This window comes from Rhinatrema bivittatum, chromosome 3, assembly GCF_901001135.1.
Source record: "Rhinatrema bivittatum chromosome 3, aRhiBiv1.1, whole genome shotgun sequence".
Lineage (NCBI taxonomy): Eukaryota > Metazoa > Chordata > Amphibia > Gymnophiona > Rhinatrematidae > Rhinatrema > Rhinatrema bivittatum.
In genome coordinates, this window is record NC_042617.1 from 315,371,610 (window position 1) to 315,399,568 (window position 27,959).

The window sequence follows — 27,959 nt, forward strand, 5'->3', positions numbered from 1 at the left end:
CTTCAGGCTCTGGTGAAGAGGAGATAATATAGAACATCCAGAGAATCATTTCTAATTGACAACCACATGAATTCAAGCCTTTTATACTCTTAAAATCCATTGAATCATACTTACAGTAAATTATGTATAGGTTTAATAAGTCTCTGTTCCAAAGAGCTTGTTCTGCCCTCATCTCCCAATGACCTATCTTAAAAATCTATGCAGACAGTTAAATCTCTTCCTTTTTTAGCTTCCTAAAGTCAGAGAGAACTCAGACATTAATATCAAAAACTTTTATTGAATGGTAAACAGTTTAACAATCACTGCAAATGGCATGATATTGAAGATAGCTGCACAGATACCAGACCTGGTACATATGTGATGAGAAACTCAGAGCTCAGTCATTGGCAGATGACAGCAGCCATAAAGGAAGCTGTAACTACTAGGGATGTGCAGAGCAAAATTTTATGTTCATATTTTTTATGTCCGAAAGGGGGTCCCACTTGCGGCCAATATGGACATAAAAAAAATCCAATGAGTTGGGTATATGTACATATGTGCAAAAAAAAAATTTAAACCCCCTCACCCTCCTTAATCCCCCCCCCAGACTTACCACAACTCCCTGGTGATCGAGCGAGGAGTGAGGACGTCATTTCTGCAATCCTTGGCGAGAAGCATGTGACGTCGGTGGCACGTCGAGTGACGCGGCGTCACGTGATTCCCGGCTCGTTCGCGCCGGACGGCTCGTTCGGCCCAAAAAGAACTTTTGGCCAGCTTGGGGGGGCCTCCTGACCCCCCCAAGCTGGCCAAAAGTTCTTTTTGGGCCGAACGAGCCGTCCGGCGCGAACTTGCCGGGAATCACGTGACGTTGCGTCTGAGTGACGCGGCGCCACATGATTCCCGGCGAGTTCGCGCCGGACGGCTCGTTCGGCCCAAAAAGAACTTTTGGCCAGCTTGGGGGGGTCAGGAGGCCCCCCCAAGCTGGCCAAAAGTTCTTTTTGGGCCGAACGAGCCGTCCGGCGCGAACGAGCCGGGAATCACGTGACGCCGGCGTCACTCGACGTGCCGCCGACGTCACATGCTTCTCGCCAAGGATTGCAGAAATGGCGTCCTCACTCCTCGCTCCATCACCAGGGAGTTGTGGTAAGTCGGGGGGGGGATTAAGGAGGGTGAGGGGGTTTATATTTTTATTTTGGCTCAACAATCGCGATTTCCCACATATCGAACATATCTATGTTCGATATGTGGGAAATCCGATCGTTTATGTCGAATCAATTTTTTAAGTAAAAAAAAAATATGAGTTGCGTTTTACTAATGCGGTCAATCCGAATGCACACCCCTAGTAACTACCAGTAAATAGCAGAACCCAGCAGATGGTGAGAAATAGATATGAAAAAAGCAAGGATGAAGGTGAAAAGAGCATTGCTTCTAGGAGCTTGCAGAGGATTCAGGAGAGCTGCAAGCTTGTCAAGAGCCAGTTTCAAACTGAACTTTCAGCAAGAAGTAAGGTCTCCCAAGGATTCCAATGGGCAAATGACCAATTGGAAGAAGCAAGAGAACACAGACTGAGGGGGAGCAAACAGGAATAGATTCGATCAGAAACATTTAAACAATAACCAATCAGGAAAGGGAGTACTACACATGCAGAAACTGTAAGCTAAGCAACATAAAAGTTGATCCAGATTTCAATGTAATAATAAAACATAGATACTGTACATATAAATTTAAATATATTGTGAAGGTAGAACAGAAATCATGGTCTACATAGGCACCTGAGGCAATGGGAGATTGGGAAAGGAAAGGTAATAATGAAACTGTGAGGGCTTGGAAATCAACTTTTAAAGTGAGAACTCTGCAGAGTTGTTTTTGAAAATTCAGGGGGTGTACTCACCATGGGACTTTTGTATCTATGTGGAAAAAGGTGCAAAAGTACACCCCAAAAAGTGATGTGAAAATAAAATCACTAATGCACTTTTCATCTTCTACCTAATCCCGCTTCTTTTTCTGAACAAAGGGGATGGGGAAATATTCAAACCACGTTTTTGATCAGTAAACATATTTACCTGAGTAAAAACTTTTGATTTTTGCAACTAAAATGATTTACAAAGGACAGAAGGAGTGTCAATAAGAAAAGCATGACGTGATCCCAGAGGTAAAACTTAAGCCACTCCCTCTCCAAAACAGAATGAACAGAGGTAAATGTAATACCTGTAATCACTTCCACCTTTATCAATTTTGGAGAGGGAGATTCACTGACTGCTTACCTTATAATTTGTGCGTCTTTCAGTATTCACAGAACTCTTTCAGCCCTGGTTAGTACTTAGTACTTACCCTCACTCATCAGAACCAGACTTCCTGTTAGAAGGGCCATGCAGTTGGTAGGTTGATGATTGTGCAGGTACTGGTAACCCCATCCACGTCTGAGTGACGTTTTGTACATATATCGAGAAGCATTGGCAATTACCTCAAGAAACGTCTTTTGTTGTGTCTTGGTAAGGTAATTGTACAGGAAGTCATAAGCAGTGGCAAAGCCAACCAGAGAATGTGCTAAAGGGACTTCATCCTTAGGAGCGCCATTCACTAACCTATTGGAGATAAAGAAAGACAGAGAGCATTCATTCCTGCACAGACTATTTCTTCTGCCTCACGAATGTATCCAAACATATTCTCATGTCTGCTAAGATATTGGACATATTGTAGGATGATGTATAAATTAGGTGCAGTCTGTATTAATGGCACAGAAATACTTGAGTAATTAATAGGGATGTGAATCGTTTTTTAACGATTTTAAATTATCGTCCGATAATTTTAAAATCGTCATTAATCGGTAAGGGACTCGATACAATAGGAATTCCCTCGATTTATCGTGAAAAATCGTTAAATCGAGTACGGGAATTATTTGGGGGGAGGGCGGGAAAACCGGCACACCAAAACAACCCCTAAACCCACCCCGACCCTTTAAAACCAATCCTGAACCCCCCCAAAATGTTAAATTACCTGGTGGGCCAGTGGGGGGGTCCCGGCGCGATCTCCCGCTCTCGGGCCATCGGCGCCATTTTGGCTACCACTGATAAAAATGGCGCCGATGGCCCGATAAAAAAAAACAAAAAACCCACCCCGACCCTTTACAAATTACCCCTTTGCTTCTCCCACCCTCCCGACCCCCCCCCCCAAAAAAAAACCTTTTACATGTACCTGGTGGTCTGGCGGGGGGTCCGGGAGCCATCCCTTCAATCATACCCTCGGTGCCGGTGCTGGACTGGTTTCAAAATGGCGCCGATCGCCTTTGCCCTCACTATGTCACAGGGAGCGGCCGGCCGGCGTGAAAGGAGGTCGCTCCCGGACCCCTGCTGGACTTTTGGCAAGTCTTGTGGGGGTCAGGAGGCCCCCCCAAGCTGGCCAAAAGTCTCTGTGGGTCCAACGGGGGTCCCGGAGTGACCTGCCGTCCGATGCCAGGACTCAAAATGGTGCCGATAGCCTTTGCCCATACTATGTCACAGGGGCTACCGGTGCCATTGGTCAGCCGCTGTCACATGGTAGGAGCACAAGATGGCGCTGATGGCCATGTGACAGGGGCTGACCAATGGCACCGGTAGCCCCTGTGACAAAGGCTATCGGCGCCGTGATGAAACTAGCACCGAGGGTGTGAGTGAGTTCCCAGACCCCACCGCTGGACCACCAGGGAGTTTTGGTGAGTCTTGGGGGGGTCAGGATGGTGGGGGGGTTTAAATTTTTATTTAGGCCGAATTAAACAGAAATCTGTTTAATACGTGGGGAGTCACGATGCGTTTCGCCTCCCCACGTATTTAACAGATAGCAAAAAAATAAGTTGCGGATTACAAATACGTGGAAAACGGATGCACACCTCTATTATTTGTTTACCCAGACTAAATAATTCAGACCTTGTTGGTTGTTGTCTGTATATAGATCCACTTTTCTTCATTCCCCCTGCCGTTGAAGCAGAGAGTTATGCTGGATATGCATTGAAAGTGAAGTACCAGGCTTATTTGGTTTGGGGTAGTAACCGCCGTAACAAGCAAGCTACTCCCCGCTTTTTTTGTGAATGCAAATCTTTTTCCACGTTTCCTCTTGCCGTTGAAGCTTAGAGCAATGTTGGAGTTGCATTAACCATGTGTATGTTTATTGAATAATGGTATTATCTCCAGGCAGTAGCCGTCATTCCCGCGAGCCACCCACTCTTCATTCACGTCCTCTAGACTTTATGGAGGGCCAGAGATGTGCTCGGAGGGGGGTGGGGAGAGGGGAATGAGTATGTGAGGGCCAGAGATGTGCTCGGAGGGGGAATCAGTGTGTGCGGGGCCAGAGATGTGCTCGGAGGGGGAATCAGTGTGTGCGGGGCCAGAGATGTGCTTGGAGGGGGGTGGGGAGAGGGGAATGAGTATGTGAGGGCCAGAGATGTGCTCGGAGGGGGGTGAGGAGAGGGGAATGAGTATGTGAGGTCGTTAAATGTTATAAAAATAAAAAGTTTCAATCTCATGTGTTTTGGGCTTTTTTTGGGCTTGTTTTTTTTTTGGAAAAAAGTGCTTGTTCTTTCATGAAAACCTGGCAACACTGAAATGTATGCATGCAGTTCCAGTATACCCAGTGAGAGAGGAGGTGTTCTCAGGGCTTGCCACTGTCTTAGTAAATGTATGCGTTCAGTGCTAGTATAGTGCTAGAGAGGAAGTGTTCTTGGGATGGATTTAAGGAGGGATCTGCATGCAATGTCAGTACATGAGTGGTTTTATAAAGAGAGAGAAGAGGGGAGTCCTGGGGTGGTGTTAGGGAGGGATATTCTTGTCATCTCATTGAGTAAACATATGCATGCAGTGCAGGGCTGGTGCAAGGACAGTGGGGGCCCTAGGTGACTTGTGCCTTGCACACACTCTCCCTGTTCTCGCTGTGCTGCCCCCACTAGTCTCGGGCCTGACTCCTCCTACCTCATTCTTGCTGCAAACTGTATGCTTCTCAGGGCCGCGAGCAGCCTATGCTCTTCACAGCCTGACAAATCTCTACTCCTCTTTGCCACAAGCAACTCCGCTTGTGGCACCACCTGGCTGCTCTTCGATGCCCCCCCCCCCCCCCCCCAGGGTCGGCACCATAGACAACTGCCTAAGTTCACCTAATGGATGTGCTAGCCCTGGTGCAGTGCCAATTCAAACAGTGAAAGAGGAGACATTCCTGGGAATGGAATTAGGGAGAGTGTGCCTGCCCTCTCAGTGAGTAAAGTTTGCATGCAGTGCCTCAAGCCGGGGATTTGGGGTTCAATTCCTACTTGGGGTGGGGTTTGCCTTCTAGGCACATCTTCATACTACTCTTGTAGAAAGTAAAGCAGATAGATACATAGGTAGTATTCTCCTCAGTCCTACCTATTAATGATAAAGGCCTCCCCATTAATGATAAAGGCCCTTTATCCCGCATTCTGGAGATAAATGAATGACTGTGTAGATGGTGTCAATGAGAGCGTTTAGGCTTCTCAGATCATGGGATGATATTTTATTGATTGCTGAGCAGAAATGGGGTCCATCTCTTGAAAAAGGTGCACAGCATCTTTCCACACATAATGGGAAACTTACTGAGGAGGGCTTTAAGCTAGAATCATCCTGGAGGGGTGAACAAAAACTTAACGTAAGTAAAATATTAAATGTTTATATAGAAATGGGAAATAGGGGGAAAAAAAAGCAATGTTTGGAAAGCTATGTACACTAATGCTCACAGTATGGGGAATAAAGTCCCAGATCTAGAGGCAGTCATGAAAGAAGTTGATTCAGATATATTAGCTGTCACGGAGACCTGGTGCATGGAAATCCATGGCTAGGATATAGTTATCCACAAATCAAATAACAATGGTTCAACTGGTCAATCTTATTATCTTACACTGCCAATGTCAAAGTTTCATATGTGGGCCCCTTACTTTCAGGGTCTGTAATCACTTTAGACTCCAAACTGGTATAGGGTCACTTTTACTTTATTATAACAACAAGTTCTCTCATTTTTTTATGTCCACATTTTTATATCCATTTTTCTATATCCATTTCTTTAAAAAGACCATTCTTTCACTACATACTAGATAATTAGTGCCGCCTCTAAATCAAATCTTTGACACCAACTTTGGTTCAAACTAATTTGTATGCCAAACAAGCCAAAAACTTGAATACTCATCCATTAGTGTTTCCCGACACGATCGTGTTTCAGACAGCGTCCTGCCTCAGGGGATTCACTGTAATCTCAGCACTCTTCCACAAGCATCATCCATGGTCCCATACTTCAAATACTGGCTTCTACCACTTTGTTTAACTTGCGCGGATTCTCCTCGACCGCGTTCGCTTTTGGCATGGCGGCACTTCAGAGAGTTTATTTATAGACACTTCCCCCAGAAATGATGTCGTCGATTTCTGAATTCCAAGTTCTCTTTCACGTCTGTAGAGTTCTCTTTTACGTCGGATGCCAGACGTAATATTGTTGATTCTTGAGTTTTAAGTTCTCTCTCACGTCAGTTCTCTCTCACGTCAATTCTCTCTTACGTCATTTCCCCCGGACATGATATCATCAGTTTCTGAATTCCAAATTCCAACAATCCAGCCCTTAGTGTTTTTAGGTCTCTTTTGAATGTTTTTCGGTCGTGTTGGGTTCTCAGGAATTTAGGTAGGGTGTTCCAAAGTTTAGGTGAGGCAATTTAAAAGGCTCTTTCTCTTGTGGTTGCTAGATGAGCATCTTTGATAGGGGGAATGTTTAGGTAACCTGAGTTATTAGAGCGTAGGTTTCTTGGAGGATTTTGAGGGATTATGTTTAGGGTGTTAAGACCTTGTTGATCATTGTTTAGGATTTTGTGGATTATGGTCATTGATTTGTAAGCAAAACGTGCAGTAATAGGGAGCCAGTGAAGTGAGGTCAATATTGGTGTTATGTGTTCACTTTTTTTTGTTCCAGTTAGTATTCTGGCAGCTGAGTTCTGCAGTATTTGGAGTGGTTTGAGGGATGAAAAAGGTATTCCAATTAGTAAGGAGTTGCAATAGTCGAATGTGGAGAAGATAAGAAGTTGTAGTACAGTTCTGAAATCGTAGGGGTTGAGAAATGGTTTCAGGTGTCTTAGGGTTAGGAGTCTGTGGTATCCTTCTTTAGTTTTATTTGCTATGTGGTTCTTGAAAGAAAGTTCTTTATCAATGATAACTCCGAGGTTCCTGGTGTGGGTGGTAGGGAGTATAGTTATCATTTGTTTGTCAAGTATTGTCAGGGGTGGCGGAGTTGGATTGGGTTTTTTATCCATGAGTAGTATTTCAGTTTTGTCAAAGTTGATTATGAGTTTCAGGGAATTTAGGAGATGTTTGATTGAGATAAGTAGTTCTGAGGTTTTTTTGTAGGTGTCTTCAATCAAATTTTGTATGGGAATGAGGAGCTGAATGTCATCAGCGTAGAGGAAGTGTGTGATTTCATATTCTTTTAATAGTTGGCAGATGGGGAGAAGGTATATGTTGAAAAGGGTGGCTGATAAAGCTGATCCTTGAGGGACTCCGGTGTTGAGGTTGATTATTTTTGATAGGTTGTTGTTGATTAATACATGGTATGTTCGATCAGATAAATAGGAAGAAAACCAACGTAAGGTATTGCCAGTTAAACCAATTTGGGATAGTCGCTCCAATAGTATATTGTGGTTCACTGTGTCGAAGGCGGCTGAAAGGTCAAGAAGAATGAGCAAGTATTTTTCACCTTTGTCCAAGCCTCTTATTATAATGTCATTTAGGGAGATAAGGAGAGATTCCGTGTTTAGGTTTTTTCTAAAACCATATTGGGATGGAGGTAGGATGCTGTTTGTCTCCAGGTAGTCATCTAGTTGAGTGTGTACAACTTTTTCAATGGTTTTGGCTATGAACGAAAGGTTTGATATGAGGCGGTAGTTGGTAAGGATTTCCGAATCTAGGTTGTTCTTTTTAAGGATTGGTTTGATGACAGCAGATTTGAGGCATTTGGGGTAGTTGCCTTCGGTCAGTGATAAATTGAAAATTTTGGTGATGGTTTTTGATATGGTAGGTTCAATTGATTTGAGGGTTGTTATTGGGATGTTGTCTAATGGATGGCTGGCAGGGTTCATTTTATTTATTATAGATTGAATTTCAATGGTGGAGGCAGTGTCAAAGTTTGACCATGATGAGGTTATCTTGTTGTTAAGTTTGGTGTTCTGGTTGTTGTTGGTTATGATGGATTGGATTAGATGAGATATTTTGTTGTTGAAGAAATCAGCAAAGTCATCGCTTCCATGTTTGGTGCATGAAGACTCGGGTGGTTTTGGTAAGTTTCTGAACTATTGCGAATAACATTCTGGGGTTATGATGAAATTTGGAGATTTTGTTGGAGAAGAATTCCTTTTTCGCATTGTTGATGATATTTTTATATTGAGCTAAGTTGTTCCGATAATTATTTAGTGTGGTAGTATTTTTGTTTCTTCTCCATTCTCTTTCTTTTTTTTGGAGTATGCGTTTGGCAGTTCTGATATTTTCATTATACCATTGGTTGTTGTGTTTGGGTTGTTGTTTAGTCTTTGTAATAATGGGACTGATGTTGTCTGCAACTTGTTTTGTGATGTTTAGCCATGATGAGGTAGCGTTCTCGGAGTTAGATAGATTGATGTTGTTTAATTCAGATTGAAGAATTTTTTGTAAAAGTTCTATGTTGAATGGTGGACGGTAGGATATTTTGTTTGGGGTGATTTGAGGAGGTTTAAGGTTGAGGTTTGTATGTAAATTAGCTTGGATTAGATGGTGGTCGGACCAGGGTTTCTCTGGTAGGGATGTGAATCGTTTTTTGATTATTTAAAATATCGTCCTATATATTTTAAATCGTCAAAAATCGTTAGAGGCGATATTTAATAGGAATTAAATCCTATTTAATATCGTCAAAAATCATAAATCAGGGGGAGGGGTAGGGGGAGGGCGGGAAAACCGGCACACTAAAACAACCCTAAAACCCACCCCGACCCTTTAAAATAAATCCCCCACCCTCCCGAACCCCCCCAAAATGCCTTAAATTACCTGGGGTCCAGCGGGGGGTCCCGGTGTGATCTTTTACTCTCGGGCCTCCGGTGCATTGTAGAAATGGCGCCGGCGCTACCTTTGCCCTCTCATATGACAGGGCAAAGGTAGCGCCGGCGCCATTTTGTTTTTTGTCCCCCGACGTCAGGAGAGTAGGAGATCGCTCCCGGACCCCCGCTGGACCCCCAGGGACTTTTGGCCAGCTTGGGGGGCCTCCTGACCCCCACAAGACTTGCCAAAAGTCCAGCGGGGTCCGGGAACGACCTCCTGCACACGAAACGTTTTGCCGTACAAAATGGCGCCAGCCATACGCCGGCCATACGCCGTATGGCTGGCGCCATTTTGTATGGCAAAACGATTCGAGTGCAGGTCGCTCTTGGACCCCCGCTGGACTTTTGGCAAGTCTTGTGGGGGTCAGGAGGCTCCCCCCAAGCTGGCCAAAAGTCCCTGGGGGTCCAGCGGGGGTCCAGGAGCGATCTCCTACGCTCCTGACGTTGGGGGACAGCGCCGGCACTACCTTTGCCCTGTCATATGACAGGGCAAAGGTAGCGCCGGCGCCATTTCTACAATGCACCGGAGGCCCGAGAGTAAAAGATCACACCGGGACCCCCCCTCTGGACCCCAGGTAATTTAAGGCATTTTGGGGGGGTTCGGGAGGGTGGGGGATTTATTTTAAAGGGTCGGGGTGGGTTTTAGGGATGTTTTAGTGTGCCGGTTTTCCCGCCCTCCCACGATTTACGATTTACACGATATTTAAAAAAACAAAACCGCGACGATCCGATTCCCTCCCCCCCCCCAGCCGAAATCGATCGTTAAGATGATCGATCACACGATTCACATCTCTATTCCCTGGTGTGGGTAGAGAATGATTTCCAGATTTCAGTGTTGATAAAAATGAGATCAATTGTGTGGCCTGCTTTATGAGTTGGAGATTGGATTATTTGTTCTAGATATAGAGTTGATAGTGCATCAATGATAGTTTGGCAGGTTTTTGAGTGAGTTGGTAAGTTGAAATGTATGTTGAAGTCACCAAGTATGATTATGGGTTTGTTGAGGGAGATGTTGTTCATAATATATTCAATTAGAGGTGAGCAGTTTTTATCGAGTGCTCCTGGAGGACAGTAAATGAGGCATATTTGCAGTTTTGGTGAATCATATAAACTAAGCAATTTCAAATGGTGGAGGAATGTTAGATGGGCAAAGTGTTAGTTGCAGGCTTTTTTTAGATATAAGTATTAAGCCACCTCCTTTTTTATTTTTTCTGGGGATTGAAGAGATGTTGTAATCTAGGTTGGATAGTTGGTTTATTAGAATGGAATCCGTGTTTTTGAGCCAGGTTTCCGTAATTGCAATGAAATCTGGTTTGTGGTCACTGAGAAGGTCATTGAATAGAGGGATTTTTTTTTTTATTATAGAATGAGTATTGATGAGTATGAATGAGAGAAGCATATAGTTTGAGAGTTGGATATGTGTGCTGTTTTTGTAGTTTATTGGTTGATTTAGTTTGTGAGGAGGTTTCGATGAGGAATGTTTCTTAGAGGAGTATGATTATTTGGAGATGAGATCATGTTGTTCATCTTCATATCTTTTTGAGATTTTGGATTGAAAGTTGATTGAGATAGCAATATGAGAGTATAGCTTGCTTTTGGAAGGCAGTTGTTAGTAGGGATGTGAATCGTTTTCCATATCGTCTTAACGATAGAAATCGTGTGGCAGGGCAAGAAAATCGTCTTAGGCACGATTTTTTAGTTAAAAAATCGTTAAAAATCGTTTTTTTCCGATTAGTGCGCACTAACTCGAGTTAGTGCGCACTAACGGGAGTTAGTGCGCACTAACTGGGAGTTAGTGCGCACTAACTGAAATGATACAATTTGACACTTTTCAGGTCAGTTAAGGTCAGTTTAGGAATGAATATGTATTCCTATTGGCTGCCCTCTTATTTATTCATGTTACCAAGTTTCCTACTGACAGTATATGGGGGATGGGAAATGGAAACAGTTGGTAGCTTGACAAAACAAGTAATGTGATCAGTCAATGTGACTAGAACTTGTGCCCTAACCCTGATACCAGGGGTATTGTGATCTTCCTGCACACAGTGCCCTATCCCTATTAATACCAGGAGTGTTGTGATCTTCCTGCACACAGTGCCCTATCCCTAATACCAGGGGTGTTGTGATCTTCCTGCACACAGTGCCCTATTCCTGATACTGGGGGTGTTGTGATCTTCTTGCACACATCCCGGTATCAGGGATAGGGCACTGCATGCAGGAAGATCACAACACTCCTGGTATTAATAGGGATAGGGCACTGCATGCAGGAAGATCACAACACTCCTGGTATTAATAGGGATAGGGCACTGCATGCAGGAAGATCACAACACCCCTGGTATCAGGGATAGGGCACTGTGTGCAGGAAGATCACAATACCCCGGAGGAGTGAGGGTCAGGCAGCTCCCCCCTGTCTGTGAAGCCAGCCTCTCACTAGTAATGCAGGGAGGGAGCTGTCTCAGACTTCACCATCCTCCCCCCCCCCTCACCCACACACCATTCACTAGCTGGGACATGGGGGAAGTCAGGAGTGAGGGTCAGGCAGCTCCCCCCTGTCTGTGAAGCCAGCCTCTCACTAGTAATACAGGGAGGGAGCTGTCTCAGACTTCACCATCCTCCCCCCCCCCTCAACCACACACCATTCACTAGCTGGGACATGGGGGAAGTCAGGAGTGAGGGTCAGGCAGCTCCCCCCTGTCTGTGAAGCCAGCCTCTCACTAGTAATGCAGGGAGGGAGCTGTCTCAGACTTCACCATCCTCCCCCCCCCCCTCACCCACACACCATTCACTAGCTGGGACATGGGGGAAGTCAGGAGTGAGGGTCAGGAGCTCCCCCCTGTCTGTGAAGCCAGCCTCTCACTAGTAATGCAGGGAGGGAGCTGTCTCAGACTTCACCATCCTCCCCCCCCCTCACCCACACACCATTCACTAGCTGGGACATGGGGGAAGTCAGGAGTGAGGGTCAGGCAGCTCCCCCCTGTCTGTGAAGCCAGCCTCTCACTAGTAATACAGGGAGGGAGCTGTCTCAGACTTCACCATCCTCCCCCCCCCCTCACCCACACACCATTCACTAGCTGGGACATGGGGGAAGTCAGGAGTGAGGGTCAGGCAGCTCCCCCCTGTATGTGAAGCCAGCCTCTCACTAGTAATGCAGGGAGGGAGCTGTCTCAGACTTCACCATCCTCCCCCCCCCCCCCTCACCCACACACCATTCACTAGCTGGGACATGGGGGAAGTCAGGAGTGAGGGTCAGGAGCTCCCCCCTGTCTGTGAAGCCAGCCTCTCACTAGTAATGCAGGGAGGGAGCTGTCTCAGACTTCACCATCCTCCCCCCCCCCTCACCCACACACCATTCACTAGCTGGGACATGGGGGAAGTCAGGAGTGAGGGTCAGGAGCTCCCCCCTGTCTGTGAAGCCAGCCTCTCACTAGTAATGCAGGGAGGGAGCTGTCTCAGACTTCACCATCCTCCCCCCCCCCCCCTCACCCACACACCATTCACTAGCTGGGGCATGGGGGAAGTCAGGAGTGAGGGTCAGGCAGCTCCCCCCTGTCTGTGAAGCCAGCCTCTCACTAGTAATACAGGGAGGGAGCTGTCTCAGACTTCACCATCCTCCCCCCCCCCTCACCCACACACCATTCACTAGCTGGGACATGGGGGAAGTCAGGAGTGAGGGTCAGGCAGCTCCCCCCTGTATGTGAAGCCAGCCTCTCACTAGTAATGCAGGGAGGGAGCTGTCTCAGACTTCACCATCCTCCCCCCCCCCCCCCTCACCCACACACCATTCACTAGCTGGGACATGGGGGAAGTCAGGAGTGAGGGTCAGGCAGCTCCCCCCTGTCTGTGAAGCCAGCCTCTCACTAGTAATGCAGGGAGGGAGCTGTCTCAGACTTCACCATCCTCCCCCCCCCCCTCACCCACACACCATTCACTAGCTGGGACATGGGGGAAGTCAGGAGTGAGGGTCAGGCAGCTCCCCCCTGTCTGTGAAGCCAGCCTCTCACTAGTAATGCAGGGAGGGAGCTGTCTCAGACTTCACCATCCTCCCCCCCCCCTCACCCACACACCGTTCAGCGAGGCGCTGGAACCCTCGCTGAACGACCTCCTGCAGTCGATCTCCTGCCGGCGCCATTTTCCGTACGAAAACGATTCGCGGCGGGAAATCGCTCCCTGACCCCCGCTGGACCTCCAGGAACTTTTGGCCAGCTTGTGGGGGGCCTCCTGACCCCCACGAGACTTGCCAAAAGTCCAGCGGGGGTCCGGAAGGACCTCCTGCCGTCCAATCTTTTTCGTCTATGGCCGCCGCCATTTTCGGCGCCATTTTGGAAAATGGCGCTGGCTGAAGACGACAAGATTCAGAGCAAGAGCCCGTTCCGGACCGCTGCCGTTCCGGACCGCCGCTGGACCCGCAGGTTATTTAAGTTATTTGGGGGGGGGGTTCGGGAGGGTGGGGGATTTAATTTAAAGGGTCGGGGGTGGGTTTTAGGGGGTTTTAGTGTGCCGGCTCACGATTCTAACGATTTATAACGATAAATCGTTAGAATCTGTATTGTATTGTGTTCCATAACGGTTTAAGACGATATTAAAATTATCGGACGATAATTTTAATCGTCCTAAAACGATTCACATCCCTAGCAGAGAAGCCCTTCTTACAAAGCTGAGCTAGTGAGTTAAGTAGGAGGAAAAGTAAACATACTTGTGCCAGTGTGGCTACTTAAAAAATACACTTACCAACAATCAATTACATATATTTGAACTGTGTACAGTTCCAGCCAGGACCACCTTTCTAAAATGCACAGTGATTGGCAAATTCAACATGCACTAGCATTTCAGGTGCCTGCTAACAAAAATAATAAACAAACAAGTTCTAGTCACGTGAGTGCTGATCATTACATTACTTTTTTTGTCAAGCTTCCAACTGTTTCCATTTCACATCCCCCCAACCATTACCTCAGTATTAGCCTTGGTAACATCAATAGATAAGAGCACAGCCAGCCAATAGGAATACATACATACATATTCATTCCTAAGTGACCTTTACTGACCTGGAAGTGTGAACACTTTGTTTCATTTTCTGTTGGTGTTCGTTAGTTTCCAGTTCCATTTCCCATCCCCCCAACCATCACCTCAGTGGTAACCTTGGTAACATCAATAGATAAGAGGGCAGCCAGCCAATAGGAACACATATTCATTCCTAACTGACCTTCAGTGACCTGGAAAGTGTTTATTTGTATCATTTTCATTTAGTGCGCACTAAATCGAGTTAGTGCGCACTAACGGGGAGTTAGTGCGCACTAACACGATTTAACGATTTTTAACGATAAATCGTTAGAATTTCTATTGTATCGTGTTCTATAACGATTTAAGACGATATAAACATTATCGGACGATAATTTTAATCGTTGAAAAATGATTCACATCCCTAGTTGTTAGTGATGCAGTTTTCTTCTTGGTTTTTTTTTTAGTGTTTTGGGAGGAACGGGTTGAGAAGGCAAGGTTTGGGAAGGGGGTGCCTTTGAGGGCTGCGATGAAGGGGTGCTCAAAGTGGCCTGCTCCTTTGGACGCGCTCCTTCGGTGTGCGGCGCACGGCACGCGGCGCCTGGGGTGAGTTTAAATTTAAACACCGCTCACCCGGCTCCTCCTCTGACGTCAGGGGACTGGCTTTGCTTCGATATGGGTGGTGCTGCTGAAAGGAAGCCTTTACTAGACCTGTGCTGCTGGTTGCAGGTGATTTTGAGGGGGGGTTGGCTCGTTAGGCTCCCTCGTTGCTGGTGGAGGCGTTCGGGGAGGCCCCTGCAGAGCTTGGCGTCAGCGAGATGTGAGATGAGCCCGGCAGCATTGGATGAGTCCCTGGGAACTGGTAAGTGGGGACTGGCTGATTGACAGTGCTCTGATGTCTAGGGGGGGCACCCGGGGTGAGTTTAAATTTAAACACCACTCACCCGGCCCCTCCTCTGACGTCAGGAGGCTGGCTTTGCTTTTCAGGGGCTGGCTTTGCTTCGAGATGGGTGGTGCTGCTGAAAGGAGGCCTTTCTGAGGCCTGTGCTGCTGGTTGCAGGCGATTTCGAGGGGGGGTCGGCTCGTTAGGCTCCCTTGTTGCTGGTGGAGGCGTTCGGGGAGGCCCCTGAGGAGCTTGGCATCAGCGAGATGTGAGATGAGCCTGGCAGCATTGGATGAGTCCCCGGGAGCTGGTAAGTGCCATCATTACTGTGTAATTATGTTACTACACTTTTATCCAGTTTCACTCTATGACTTTTTAAACATATAACGCCATCCCTCCACCAGTATGATCCTTTTTATTATTCCGATATAATTTGTACCCTGGCAACATAGTGTCCCATTGGTTAACCTCCTTCAGTGTGAGCACTGAGAGAAGAGGATCACCTTGCTGGAGGCTAAAGGAATCAGTAAGTTCTGCTTGGGAAATTTTTTTAAACTATTGGGGAGAAGTAAACTATTGGGATAAATTAATTAGTGTTTTTGTGTGTTTGTTTTTTAAATAGTCAGTAAGAAGCTTATAAACAGGTTAGTGTTTGTTTTTTAAATAGTAAAGCAGCTAATAAACAAATTAGTGTGTTTGATTTCCCAACCCTACCACCCCTTCTCCCACCCATCCCTATCTCATCCTTTATAGGCAGGTAGCCACTTTCATACCCTCACATACACCCACACACACACACAAATCAACCCTATAACTTCACTTCACGAATTCCCCACACCTTATTGAGAGTTTGATCATTCCCTTGAAGGCCACTACCAGATATATAGTGAATACACTAATAGATTTAAACAACCCTAATTAGACACATTCCTACTCAATTAGCAACCTAAAACTTAACTAGAAACTGAACAAATTTGAGATGAAGGCAGCAGCCCAGCAACAAGAGGAGGGCCTCCCAGTCTTTTGCATCGAGTGTCACATGTATGATTTTTTACCTGCTGGTGAGAAGTTGTATGTGTACATCCGATGCAAGGAGCTCCTGTCTCTTAGAGAATGCGTATGATCTCTAGAGGCTAGAGTGGCAGACCTGGAGGAGCTGAGGCAGACAGAGAGGTATATAGACCTTCAGGGGCATAGTAGCCAAGTCCCAACTTCAGACTGGCAGCCCTGGTGCTGCCTTGGAGGAAGCAGGTCTCATGATTGGAGAGCATCAACGTGGTATAGCAGGAAAGGATCCTGTAGCAAGGATAATGCATTGTCCTCTCGCATCGAGGCTGTGTCTTCCAGGGTTACTGCCCAGGAGGAAAGGGTTACGTTGGCCGTCATAGTTGGTAATTAGATTATTAGGCATGTAGACAGCTGGGTGGCTGGTGGGCATGAGGATCAACTAGTAACATGCCTACCTGGTGCAAAGGTGGTGAACCTCACGCATGACCTAGATAGGATTTTAGACAATGCTGGGGAGAAGCCAATTGTTGTGGTACATGTGGGCACCAACGACATAGGAAAATGTGGGAGGGAGGTTCTGGAAGCCAAATTTAGGCTCTTAGGTAGAAAGTTGAAATCTAGAACCTCCAGGGTAGCATTCTCTGAAATGCTCCCTGTTCCACGCGCAGGTCCCCAGAGGCAGGCAGAGATCCAGAGTCTCAATGCATGAATGAGACGATGGTGCAAGACGAGCGATTCAGTTTTGTAAGGAACTGGGGAGCTTTTTGGGGAAGGGGGGAGTCTTTTCCAAAGGGATGGGCTCCACCTTAACCAGGGTGGAACTAGGCTGCTGGCACTAACCTTTAAAAAGGAGATAGAGAAGCTTTTAAACTAGAACAAAGGGGAAAGCCGACAGTTGCTCAGCAGCGCATGGTTCAGAGGGAGATATCTTCAAAGGATACTAATGAAGCATTAGAGTTAGGGCATCCCAACAGAGAGGTTCCATTAATAAGACCTCAATCATTAATAAAACCTCAATCATAAGAAACCCACTATAATTCTCGGAGACTTCAACCTTCACACCAATGAGCCACATCTATCACTCGCATGCCAAATACTCATCGACACCCTATCAGCTATTAACTTCTCACTTGCGGTCAAAGAACCAACCCACAGAGCTGGCCACACACTAGACCTTGTCTTCACCAATGACATATACCTACACCACACACTAATATCATGCTCGCCAGTTCCCTGGTCTGATCACTACCTCCTAAAATGCCAATCTGGAATACACACGAAAAACATGACAAATGAACTCAATACCATCAGATTCAAATACAGACCTCCTTTCAACATTGATATATTACAAAATGAACTTGAAAAACAGCTCCCCAACATGGACTTTTCTAATACCGACAACACCACTCATTCATGGACTCAAATAACATCTGATGTCACCAACAACATCAACCCAGAAAAAACCAAATGTCTCAATAACAACCGAATTAAACCCAACCCATGGTTTAGTAAACAACTAAAAGATACCAAGACCACCCTAAGAAAAAAAGAAAAAGAATGGCGAAAAATGAAATGCCAGACTTCCCTTGCCAACTACCACATATACCTATCCTACTATAAAAACTTACTAAACAAGACAAAGCAAGAATACTTCAGCAAAAAAAATTCAAAAATTCTCTCACAACCCAAAAACTCTATTTGACATTGTGAACAAACTCATCTCTGACAATAACCCTACAGCTACCTTTACAAACACTAACTTGAGCCAAGACCTAGCTATATTCTTCAAACAAAAAATCAACAAAATAACTACAAATTTAAACAACCTACCACAACAAAACATCACATATATCAGTAACAGCACCACACTTTGGTCTACCTTTTGACATATCTCCTGCACAGAAGTAGAGAATCTAATTAAAGCCTTAAAGCCTGCCAACCATGACCTTGACAAAATTCCAACAAACTCCCTTAAAGAAATATCACAAACCATTTCCTCTACAATAGCTAACATCATCAACAAATCACTAGAAAAAGGATCTCTCTCTGACACCTTAAAACTAGCCATAATCAAACCTATCCTAAAAAACAAGAATCTAGATCCCACTGATCTCAACAACTACCGACCTATCTCAAACTTATCCTTCCTCGCCAAACTAACAGAAAAAGCTGTACTCAAACAACTGAACCAACACCTAGAAATAAACAACATTCTATACCCAACTCAACATGTATTCCATCAACACATCTCTACTCACTGCCCTTTTAGATACAATTATAAGGGGTTTCAACAAAGGTCAATGCTTCATCCTCATCCTCCTCGACCTATCAGCAGCCTTTGACACAGTCTATCATAATAGCTTAATACATAGATTATCTGAAATCGGTCTCACTGAAACGCCCTTGAATTGGTTCAAATCCTTCCTAAGCAATAGATCCTTTCAGGTAAACATCAACAACACCAAATTTGATCCAACCATCCTTGAGACCAGAGTCCCTCAAGGATCTGCCTTGTCAGCCATACTGTTCAACATTTCTCTTCTGCCTCTAAGTCAACTACTTTCTAGTCTCAGCATCACCTACTTCATGTATGCTGATGACATACAACTACTAATTCCAATCTCCGACACATTTGAAAATACCCTCAAACAATCAACCATCTACCTAAACTCCATTAAACAACTACTAAACAATATGAAACTCTGCCTAAACATGGATAAGACGGAATACATACTACTAGAACGAAAATCCTCAACAAACAAAACCACCATCTCTAACACCATCAACATTTCAACCCCCAAACTCAGTAATACAGTAAGAGACCTCAGGATCTGGATCAACCCAGAACTAAACTTTAAAAAACACATTTCCATGAAAATAAATGAAGGTTTCCACAAACTATTAACTCTAAAACACCTTAAACCCCTCCTAAACCCACAAGACTTCAGAACCATCCTTCAAACACTGATTTTCACATGTTTTGACTACTGCAACTCCCTTCTCCTGGTTACTCCCCAAAACAACCACACATCCACTCCAAATACTGCAGAATGCAGCGGCAAGAATTTTAACTGGACAGAAAAAAACTGAGCACATCACACCAACACTGGCTACCCATCGAAAAACGAATTGAGTTCAAAGTGCTGAGGGGGGATATGATAGAGGTCTTTAAGATCACAAGAGGTCTTGAACGAGTAGATGTGACTCGGTTATTTACACTTTCGAATAATAGAAGGACTAGGGGGCATTCCATGAAGTTAGCAAGTAGCACATTTAAGACTAATTGGAGAAAATTCTTTTTCACTCAACGCACAATAAAGCTCTGGAATTTGTTGCCAGAGGATGTGGTTAGTGCAGTTAGTGTAGCTGGGTTCAAAAAAGGTTTGGATAAGTTCTTGGAGGAGAAGTCCATTAACGGCTATTAATCAAATTTACTTAGGGGTAGATTTTAAAAAAGAGCGCGATCGCGTACTTTTGTTCGCAGCAGGCGCAAACAAAAGTACGCTGGATTTTATGAGATACGTGCATAGCCGTGCGTATCTTATAAAATCCTGGATCGGCGCGCGCAAGGCTGCCGATTTTGGGCAGCCTGCGCGCGCCGAGCCGCACAGCCTGCCTCCGTTCCCTCCAAGGCCACTCCGAAATCAGAGCGGCCTCGGAGGGAACTTTCTTTCGCCCTCCCCTCACCTTCCCCTTCCTTCCCCTACCTAACCCACCCCCCCGGCCCTATCTACCCCCCCCCCCCTTACCTTTGTCCCTCGATTTACGCCTGATAGAAGCAGACGTAAATCTACGCGTGCCAGCGGACTGCTGGCACGCCGTCATCCGACCCAGGGGCTGGTCCAGAGGCCTCAACCACGCCCCCGGGCCGGCGCCACACCCCCGGTCTCGCCTCCGACACGCCCCCTTAAAAAAACCCCGGGACTTACGCACGTCCCGGGGCTATGTGCGCACCGGCGGCCTATGCAGGCCCTGCTCGCGTAAATCTGGGCGGATTTACGTGAGCAGGGCATTTAAAATCCGCCCGTTAGGGAATAGCCACTGCTATTAATTGTATCAGAAGCATGGGATCTTCTTAGTGTTTGGGTAATTGCCAGGTTCTTGTGGCCTGGTTTGACCTCTGTTGGAAACAGGATGCTGGGCTTGAAGGACCCTTGGTCTGACCCAGCATGGCAATTTCTTATGTTCTTATGCTTACTCTACTACACAAGTCAGTTTACAGAAAAGAAACAGAGTGGCTAAAAGATGTAATACACCTATACACCCCACAATGCAATACAAGATCAACCAACAAAGCACTACTATCAATACCCACAATCACTTCCGCCAAACTCACATCAGTTTGGGAAAGAGCGTTTTCACTAGCAGGACCCCGCCTGTGGAATACCATGCTGGAAAACTTACGAAAACAAAACAACATAAAACTCTTCAGAAAACAACTAAAGACCTGGCTCTTTGAACAAACATATAGAGAAGGTATAGATTAATATACACTCCCCCTACGCAATATAAAGTCCACCGCACTCCCCAATTTTCTGGATCTATGTACACAGTTATTCCCTGCCCGACACAAACAGTATTAATCCCATGCCCAGTTGTTTTCCCCTCACATCTCCCCACCTTAATTTATTACCATAATGCTATCACTTAATATGCTCTGTTTAATACTCTGTTTATTGCTCTGTTTATTTCCTTGTTATTACCCGTTACAATGTAATCAGTTAATTTATCTGTTATTCTCATTATAATGTAATCAGTTAATTTGCTCAGTTCCATGTATCCTGTTGCTTTCACTGTAAACCGTGGTGAAGGCTTGCTCCAAACTATGGTATATAAAAACCGTCAAACAAATAAATAAGAAAAGTAATTCAAGTGCTGTAATTAAAAACTCACCTGAGCTAAAAGATTCCAATTTATCCCTATCAATTAGAAAGCAGAATAAAAATACAAACAAAAATATACACTGCCAGATGTCTAAGAAGTAAGATGGGAGAATTAAAATGCATAGAAGTGAATGATGACATAGACTTAATTAGCATCTCAGAGTCATGATGGAAGGAGGATAACCAATGGGACACTGCTATACCGGGATACAAATTATATCGCAATGACAGAGAGGAGCATCTGGGAGCTGGGGTGGCGCTTTATGTTCGGGATGGCATAGAGTCCGAAACATCCTGCATGAGACTATATGCACAATCGAATCTTTATGGGTAGAAATCCCTTGTGTGTTGAGGAAAAGTATAGTGATAGAAGAATACTACCGTTCACCTGGCCAAGATGGTGAAACAGACAGTGAAATGCTAAGAGAAATTAGGGAAGCTAACCAAATTAGTAGTGCAGTAATAATGGGAGATTTCAATTACCCCAATATTGACTGGGTAAATGTAACATCAAGACATGCTAGAGCAGGGGTCAGGAACCTTTTTGGCTGAGAGAGCCATAAACGCCACATATTTTAAAATGTAATTCCATGAGAGCCATACAATATGTTTAAAACTAAATACAAGTAAATGTGTGCATTTTATGTAAGATCACACTTTTAAAGTACAATAAGTCTCTGAAAATATTACACCAGGCCTTAAGACACCAATACATCTCCTATTAGGAAAACGGACCAAGTCAGGCTGCTATAGAGTCCTACACAGAAACTACACGCCAGCAGAAAACCTCACCTGAATCACGTGCTGTCCCTCACCTAACATAGAATAAAGAGACCAAAACGCATAACAAGAAGCATGCAGACAAAAACTGAATTGGAAACTGCAACAAGCCAGAGTCTCTGTATGCAGTGTAACAAAGGAAAAAAGAAACATCACACATCCTTATAAAACAAATCAAGAAATATAAAATCATCAGCAGTAAAACTGTACTAACAAAAGAACATATTTCGAAACAGCTGATGAGTGGAATATCCAATAATTAAAAACTCATATAAAACATTTCCAGATACCAACAAAATATTTCAAAATAGCAGACACAAAGATCCAGTAATGAAAAATAATAAGGATACAAAAATTTTTTTGCTCTGCATACCTGGGAACGTTTGATATCCAGGTGTCCTGAGATTGTTCTGAATTAGCAGGAGGTGGGGTGGTTTGCTTGGAACTTTCTCCTCTCTCAGTCACATACCAGCGCTCTCTCTCACACTGGCTCTCAATGACACACCTATACACACATGCTCTCAGTCACTCACATATACAAATGTTTTTTCTCTCTCACTTATATAGGCTCTTAATTACACATTTACACACATGCTGTCTATCTTTTCACGCTTACACACACACAGGCTTTCAATCACATAAATACATGCTGTCTTTTTCTCTCACACACAGACTCTCATTCACATGCTTACAAACATGTCCTCTCTTTCTCTCATTTACACACAGGCTCTCAATCACATACTCACATGCTCCCTCACCTAAATTAGCTCTCAATCACACAGACACACATGGTCTCTCTCTCTCATTTAAACACAGGCTCTCAATCACATACTCACATGCTCCATCACCTAAACCAGCTGTCAATCAGACACAGACACACATGATCTCTCTCTTACTTATACACACAGGCTCTTAATCATACATACACATGATCTCTCTCACACACAAAGGATCTCAATCATACACACATACTCTTTCAAACAAACAGGTTTTCAATTACAAACTTACACATACAGGTTCCCAATGGTAAACTTACATTCATGCTCTCTCTCTCACAGGCAGGATCTCAATCACAGACATACTCTCTTTCACATATACAGGCTCTCAATCATTCACATACATGCAATCTCTCACTCACACACACAGGATCTCAAACACACATGCTTGCTCGCTCATTCATTCACTCTCTCTCTCTCCCCCCTTCCCCCCCCCCCCCCCCCCCCCCCCGGGAACTCGCGGCAGCAGCAGCCACCTCCCAACGCTAACCTCCTTCATTTTCAGCCCTCGCGGAGGCGAAGGCGGAGTCCCATCGGCCGCGGTTGAAGATTTTCATTTTCCTCCGAGCCGCGCTGCAGTCTTCTTCCCGTCGGACACTAGCGTGCCTGCGCGGGAAGAGGCACCCGATGCTCTCCACTTCCTCTTCCGGGCCGCGGGAAGAAGAGAGCACCGGCGTGCTCTCTTCTTCCCGCGGCCCGGAAGAGGAAGTGGGAGCATCGGGTGCCTGCGCGGGAAGACCCCGCGCAGGCACCCGATGACTCCAGCGCTGGCACCCGGCTGACACCCGATGACTCCCGCGCAGGCACCCGGATGACTCCAGTCGGCGTGCTCTCTTCTCCTCCCCCCCGCGGCCCGGAAGAGGAAGTGGTGAGCATCGGGTGCCTGCGCGGAAGAAGAGACCACGCTAGTGTGGTCTCTTCTTCCCGCGCAGGCACCCGATGCTCTCCACTTCCTCTTCCGGGCCGCGGGGGGGGGGGGGGGGGGAGAAGAGAGCATGCCGGTGCCGCTGACTCCAGCTGTCCTGCCGCGTTCCACCCGGGCTGACAGCATTTTAAGCCCGGGCGGCGGAGGACCGGGGAGCAGCTGGGTCAGCGGGGAACCGCGAAGTATGGCGACACTTGTCTGCGAGCCAGATGCAGCCCTCAAAAGAGCCATATCTGGCTCGCGAGCCATGGGTTCCCGACCCCTGTGCTAGAGAGATAAAGTTCCTGGATGAAATAAATGACAATTTTATGGAGCAATTGGTTCAGGAACCAATGAGAGAGGGAGCAATTTTACATCTAATTCTCAGTGGAGCACAGGATTTGGTGAGAGAGGTAACTGTGGTGGGGCTGCTTGGCAATAGGGTTCATAATATGATCAAATTTGAATTAATGATTAGAAGGGGGACAGTAAGCAAATCCACAGCCCTAGTGCTAAACTTTCAAAGTGTAACTTTGATAAAATGAGAACAACAGTTAGAAAAAAACTGAAAGGAGCAGCTACAAAGGTAAAAAGTGTGCAAGAGGGATGGACATTGTTAAAAAAATACCATCCTAGAAGCACAGTTCAGATGTATTCCACACATTAAGAAATATGGAAGGAAGGCAAAATGATTACTGGCATGGTTAAAAGATGATGTGAAAGAGGCTATTTTAGCTAAAAAGATCTTCATTCAAAAACTGGAAGAAGGATAAAGCATAAGTGCTGGCAAGTTAAATGTAAGACATTGATAAGACAGGCTAAGAGAGAATTTGAAAATAAGTTGGCCGTGGAGGCAAAAACTCTCAGTAAAATTATTTTTAAATACATCCGAAGCAGAAAGCCTGTGAGGGTGTCAGTTGGACTGTTAGATGATTGAAGGGTTAAAGGAGCACTTAGAGAACATAAGGCCATCAGAAAGATTAAACAATTTCTTTGCTTTGGTGTTTACTGAAGACAATGTTGGGGAGATACCTATTCTGGAGAAGGTTTTCATGGGTAATGATTGAGATGAACTGAACCAAATCATGGTGATCCTAGAAGATGTGGTAGGCCTGATTGACAAACTGAAGAGAGGCAAATCACCTGGACTGGATGGTATACACCCCAGAGTTCTGAAGGAACTAAAAAATGAAATTTCAGTTCTATTAGTTAAAATTTGTAACCTATCATTAAAATCATCCATTGTACCTGAAGACTGGATGGTGGCTAATGTAACCCCACTATTTAAAAAGGGCTCCAGGGACAATCAGGGAAACTACAGACCAGTTAGCCTGACTTCATTGCCAGAAAAAATAGTGAAATGTGTTCTTCATTGTATTTTACATCCTTTCTCAGTTATATGTAAACCGGCGTGATGTTCCCATGAATGTCTGTATAAAAAAGTTCATAAATAAAAAAATAAATAAAATCACAGAACATATAGAAAGACATGGTTTAATGGCACAAGTCAGCATGGCTTTACCCAAGGCAAGTTTTGCCTCACAAATCTGCTTCAATTTTTGAAGGGGTTAATAAACATGTAGATATAGGTGAACTGGTGGATGTAGTGTATTTGGATTTTCAGAAGACATTTGACATAGTTTCTCATGAGAGGCTTTAAAGAAAAGTAAAAAAAATCATGGGATAGGTCACGATGTCCATTTGTGGATTACAAACTGATTAAAAAACAGGAAACAGAGAGTAGGAGTAAATGGACAATTTCCTCAGTGGAAAAGGGTACACAGTGGAGTGCCTCAAGGATATGATCTAGGACCCATGGTTTACAATATATTTATAAATGATCTGGAAAGGAATACGACGAGTGAGGTAATCAAATTTGCAGATTATACAAAATTATTCAGAGTGGTTAAATCACAAGCGGATTGTGATAAATTGTAGGAGGGCTTTGTAAGACTGGAAAATTGGGCATCCAGCTGGCAGATGAAATTTAATGTTGATAAGTGCAAGGTGATGCATATATTGAGAAATAACCCATGCTGTACTTACACAATGTTAGGGTCCAATTTAGGAGCTACCGCCCAGAAATAAAATCTAGGCATCATAGTGGATAATACTTTGAAATCGTCAGCTTAGTGTGCTATGGCAGTCAAAAAAGCAAACAGAATGTTAGAAATTATTAGGAAGGGAATGGTGAATAAAACAGAGGATGTCATAATGCCTCTATCACTCTATTTTGAGACTGCACCTTGAATAGTATGTACAATTCTGGTCGCCGCTCTCAAGAAAGATATAGTTGCGATGGAGAAGGTACACAGAAGGGTGACCAAAATGATAAAGGGGAAGGAAATGTTCCCCTATGAGGAAAGACTAAAGAGGTTAGGGCTGTTCAGCTTGGAGAAGAGACGGCTGAGGAGGGATATGATAGAGATCTTTAAAATCATAGAAGGTCTAGAATGGGTAAATGTGAGTTGATTTACTCTTTCAGATAATAGATCTAGGGAGCACTCCATGAAGTTAGCATATAGCACATTTAAAACAAGTCGGAGAAAATTCATTTTCAATCAATGCACAATTAAACTCTGGAATTTGTTACCAGGGGAAGTGGTAAGTGCAGTTATAGTGGATAGGTTTCTGGAGAAGTCTATTACCTGCCATTAATCAAGTTGATTTAGAAAATATCCACTGCTATTACTAGCATCAGTAGTGTGGGATATACTTAGTTTTTGTGTATTTGCCAGGTATTTGTAGTCTGGATTGGCCACTGTTGGAAACAGGATGCTGGGCTTGATGGACCCTTGGTCTGACCCAGTATGGAAATTTCTTATGTTCTTATGTTCCACCAGGTCTCTGAGATACAATTATATCTACATCTTCATTCAGTGATTTCATTCCAGTCTTCCTATCTTATGTTTTAGACTTCTAGCATTTGTATACAGATATTTCAAAGTATGTATTTTGTTTGAATTAACAACTTGCTTATCATTTGATGGGGTAATTTGCAATCTTTCTGCTTTCTGCCCTTTACATAAAAGGCACATGGGTTATTTTATCATTTATTGCTACCTGTCTATCAGAATGCCCTAACATCCCTGTTTTGTTAGTATCCTTCTAAGATACATTATTCCACACTATGGAGTAGATTTTCAAAGGGTTGCACGCATAAGATATGCGCGCAACCCCCGAAAACCTACCCCTGCCTCCCCCTGCATGCGCCGAGCCTATCTTGCATAGGCTCGGCGGCGCGCGCAACCACCGGGACGCGCGTATGTCCCGGGGCTTGCAAAAAGGGGTGTGGCGGGGTGGTCCGGGGCAGTTCGGGGCGGTGCGTGGCCTGAGCCTCCAGGCATAGCGGCCATTTGCCGCTGTGCCCGGGATCGCCGGCCGGCCATTGGCCGGCGCGCGTAAGTTACGCTTGCCAGGATGCAGGCGTAACTTCTTCAATAAAAGTAAAGGGGAGTTCTAGGTAGGGCTGGGGGGTGGGTTAGGTAGGGGAAGGGAGGGGAAAGTGCGGGGGGCGGAAGTAAAGTTCCCTCCGAGGCCGCTCCGATTTCGGAGCGGCCTCGAGGGAATGGAGGCAGGCACGCAAGTTGCACAAGTGTGCACCCCCTTGCGCGCGCCGACCCTGGATTTTATAACATGCGTGTGCAGCCGTGCACATGTCATAAAATCGGGCGTAGATTTGTTCGAGCCGAGTTGCGCAAACAAATCTGCGCCCGCGCGCAGGTTTTAAAATCTGTCCCTATGAGCTTCTGAGCGACTGTCAACATTTCCCCATCATGTAGTTTAAAAACTGCCGTATCTCCTTTTTAAAGGTTAGTATAAACAGCCTGGTTCCACAAGGATTAAGGTGAAGCCCATCCCCTTTCCCCAGAAGGTTCCCCAGTTCCTAACAAATCTAAAACCCTATTTCCTGCACCATTGTCTCATCCATGCATTCAGACGATGGAGCTCAGGCTGCCTCTGGGGTCCTATGCGTGGAACAGGGAGCACTTGTGAGAATGCTATCCTATAGGTTCTAGATTTCAGTTTCCTAACTAAGAACTTAAGAACAAAATATATGCCAAACTGGGTCAGACCAAGGGTCCATCAAGCCCAGTATCCTGTGTCCAACAGTGGCCAAACAAGTCAGAAGTACCTGGCAAGTACCCAAACATTAAAGACCAGATTTTAAAAGCCCTGTGCACATGCAAACCAAGGGTTACTTGTGAGGCTGGGCACTGCATGCGCTGAGCACATTTTAGAAAGGGACCGGCCATACGTGTAACCCCCGTAATGCGCAGAAGTGCCGGGCCAGAAGAAAGGGATGTGCTGGAGGCGGGGTATGGGCAGAGAGGGGCCAGTCAAGGACAGCACCATTAGACTCTGTCCCGGGGAAGCACGTGTCAGCAACCAGCCAGTGCACTGAGTTTATTTCTGCTCTGGAGGAGCAGTAATTATTAAAATAAAAACATTGGGGCTAGCTAGGGAGTTTTTAAGGGGTCGGGGAGGAGGGGGAAAAGGAAGGAAGGGTAAGGGTAGGGTTAGGGAAGTTTCCTCCCAGTCCACTCCTTAATTGGAGCGAACTGGGAGGGAACTGGTTTAGGCCTGATCACGTTGCCACATGTATTATTCTAAAATTCAGGGGCATAATATAAAATCAGTGTGTCCATGTGCACATGCTGAGAACCACGTACAC

At 45.3% G+C, this 27,959-nt stretch overlaps 1 protein-coding gene across 1 annotated transcript in view; it reads right to left on the reverse strand.

The window, feature by feature from the left end:
• LOC115088585 (dermatan-sulfate epimerase-like) overlaps nt 1–27,959 on the reverse strand; it is a 121,150-nt gene that overhangs the window by 86,166 nt on the left and 7,025 nt on the right. Inside the window, exon 2 of the mRNA XM_029596842.1 lies at nt 2,311–2,564. Coding sequence (XP_029452702.1) covers nt 2,311–2,564 — 254 coding nt within the window. The remainder of the gene's footprint in view (nt 1–2,310; nt 2,565–27,959) is intronic.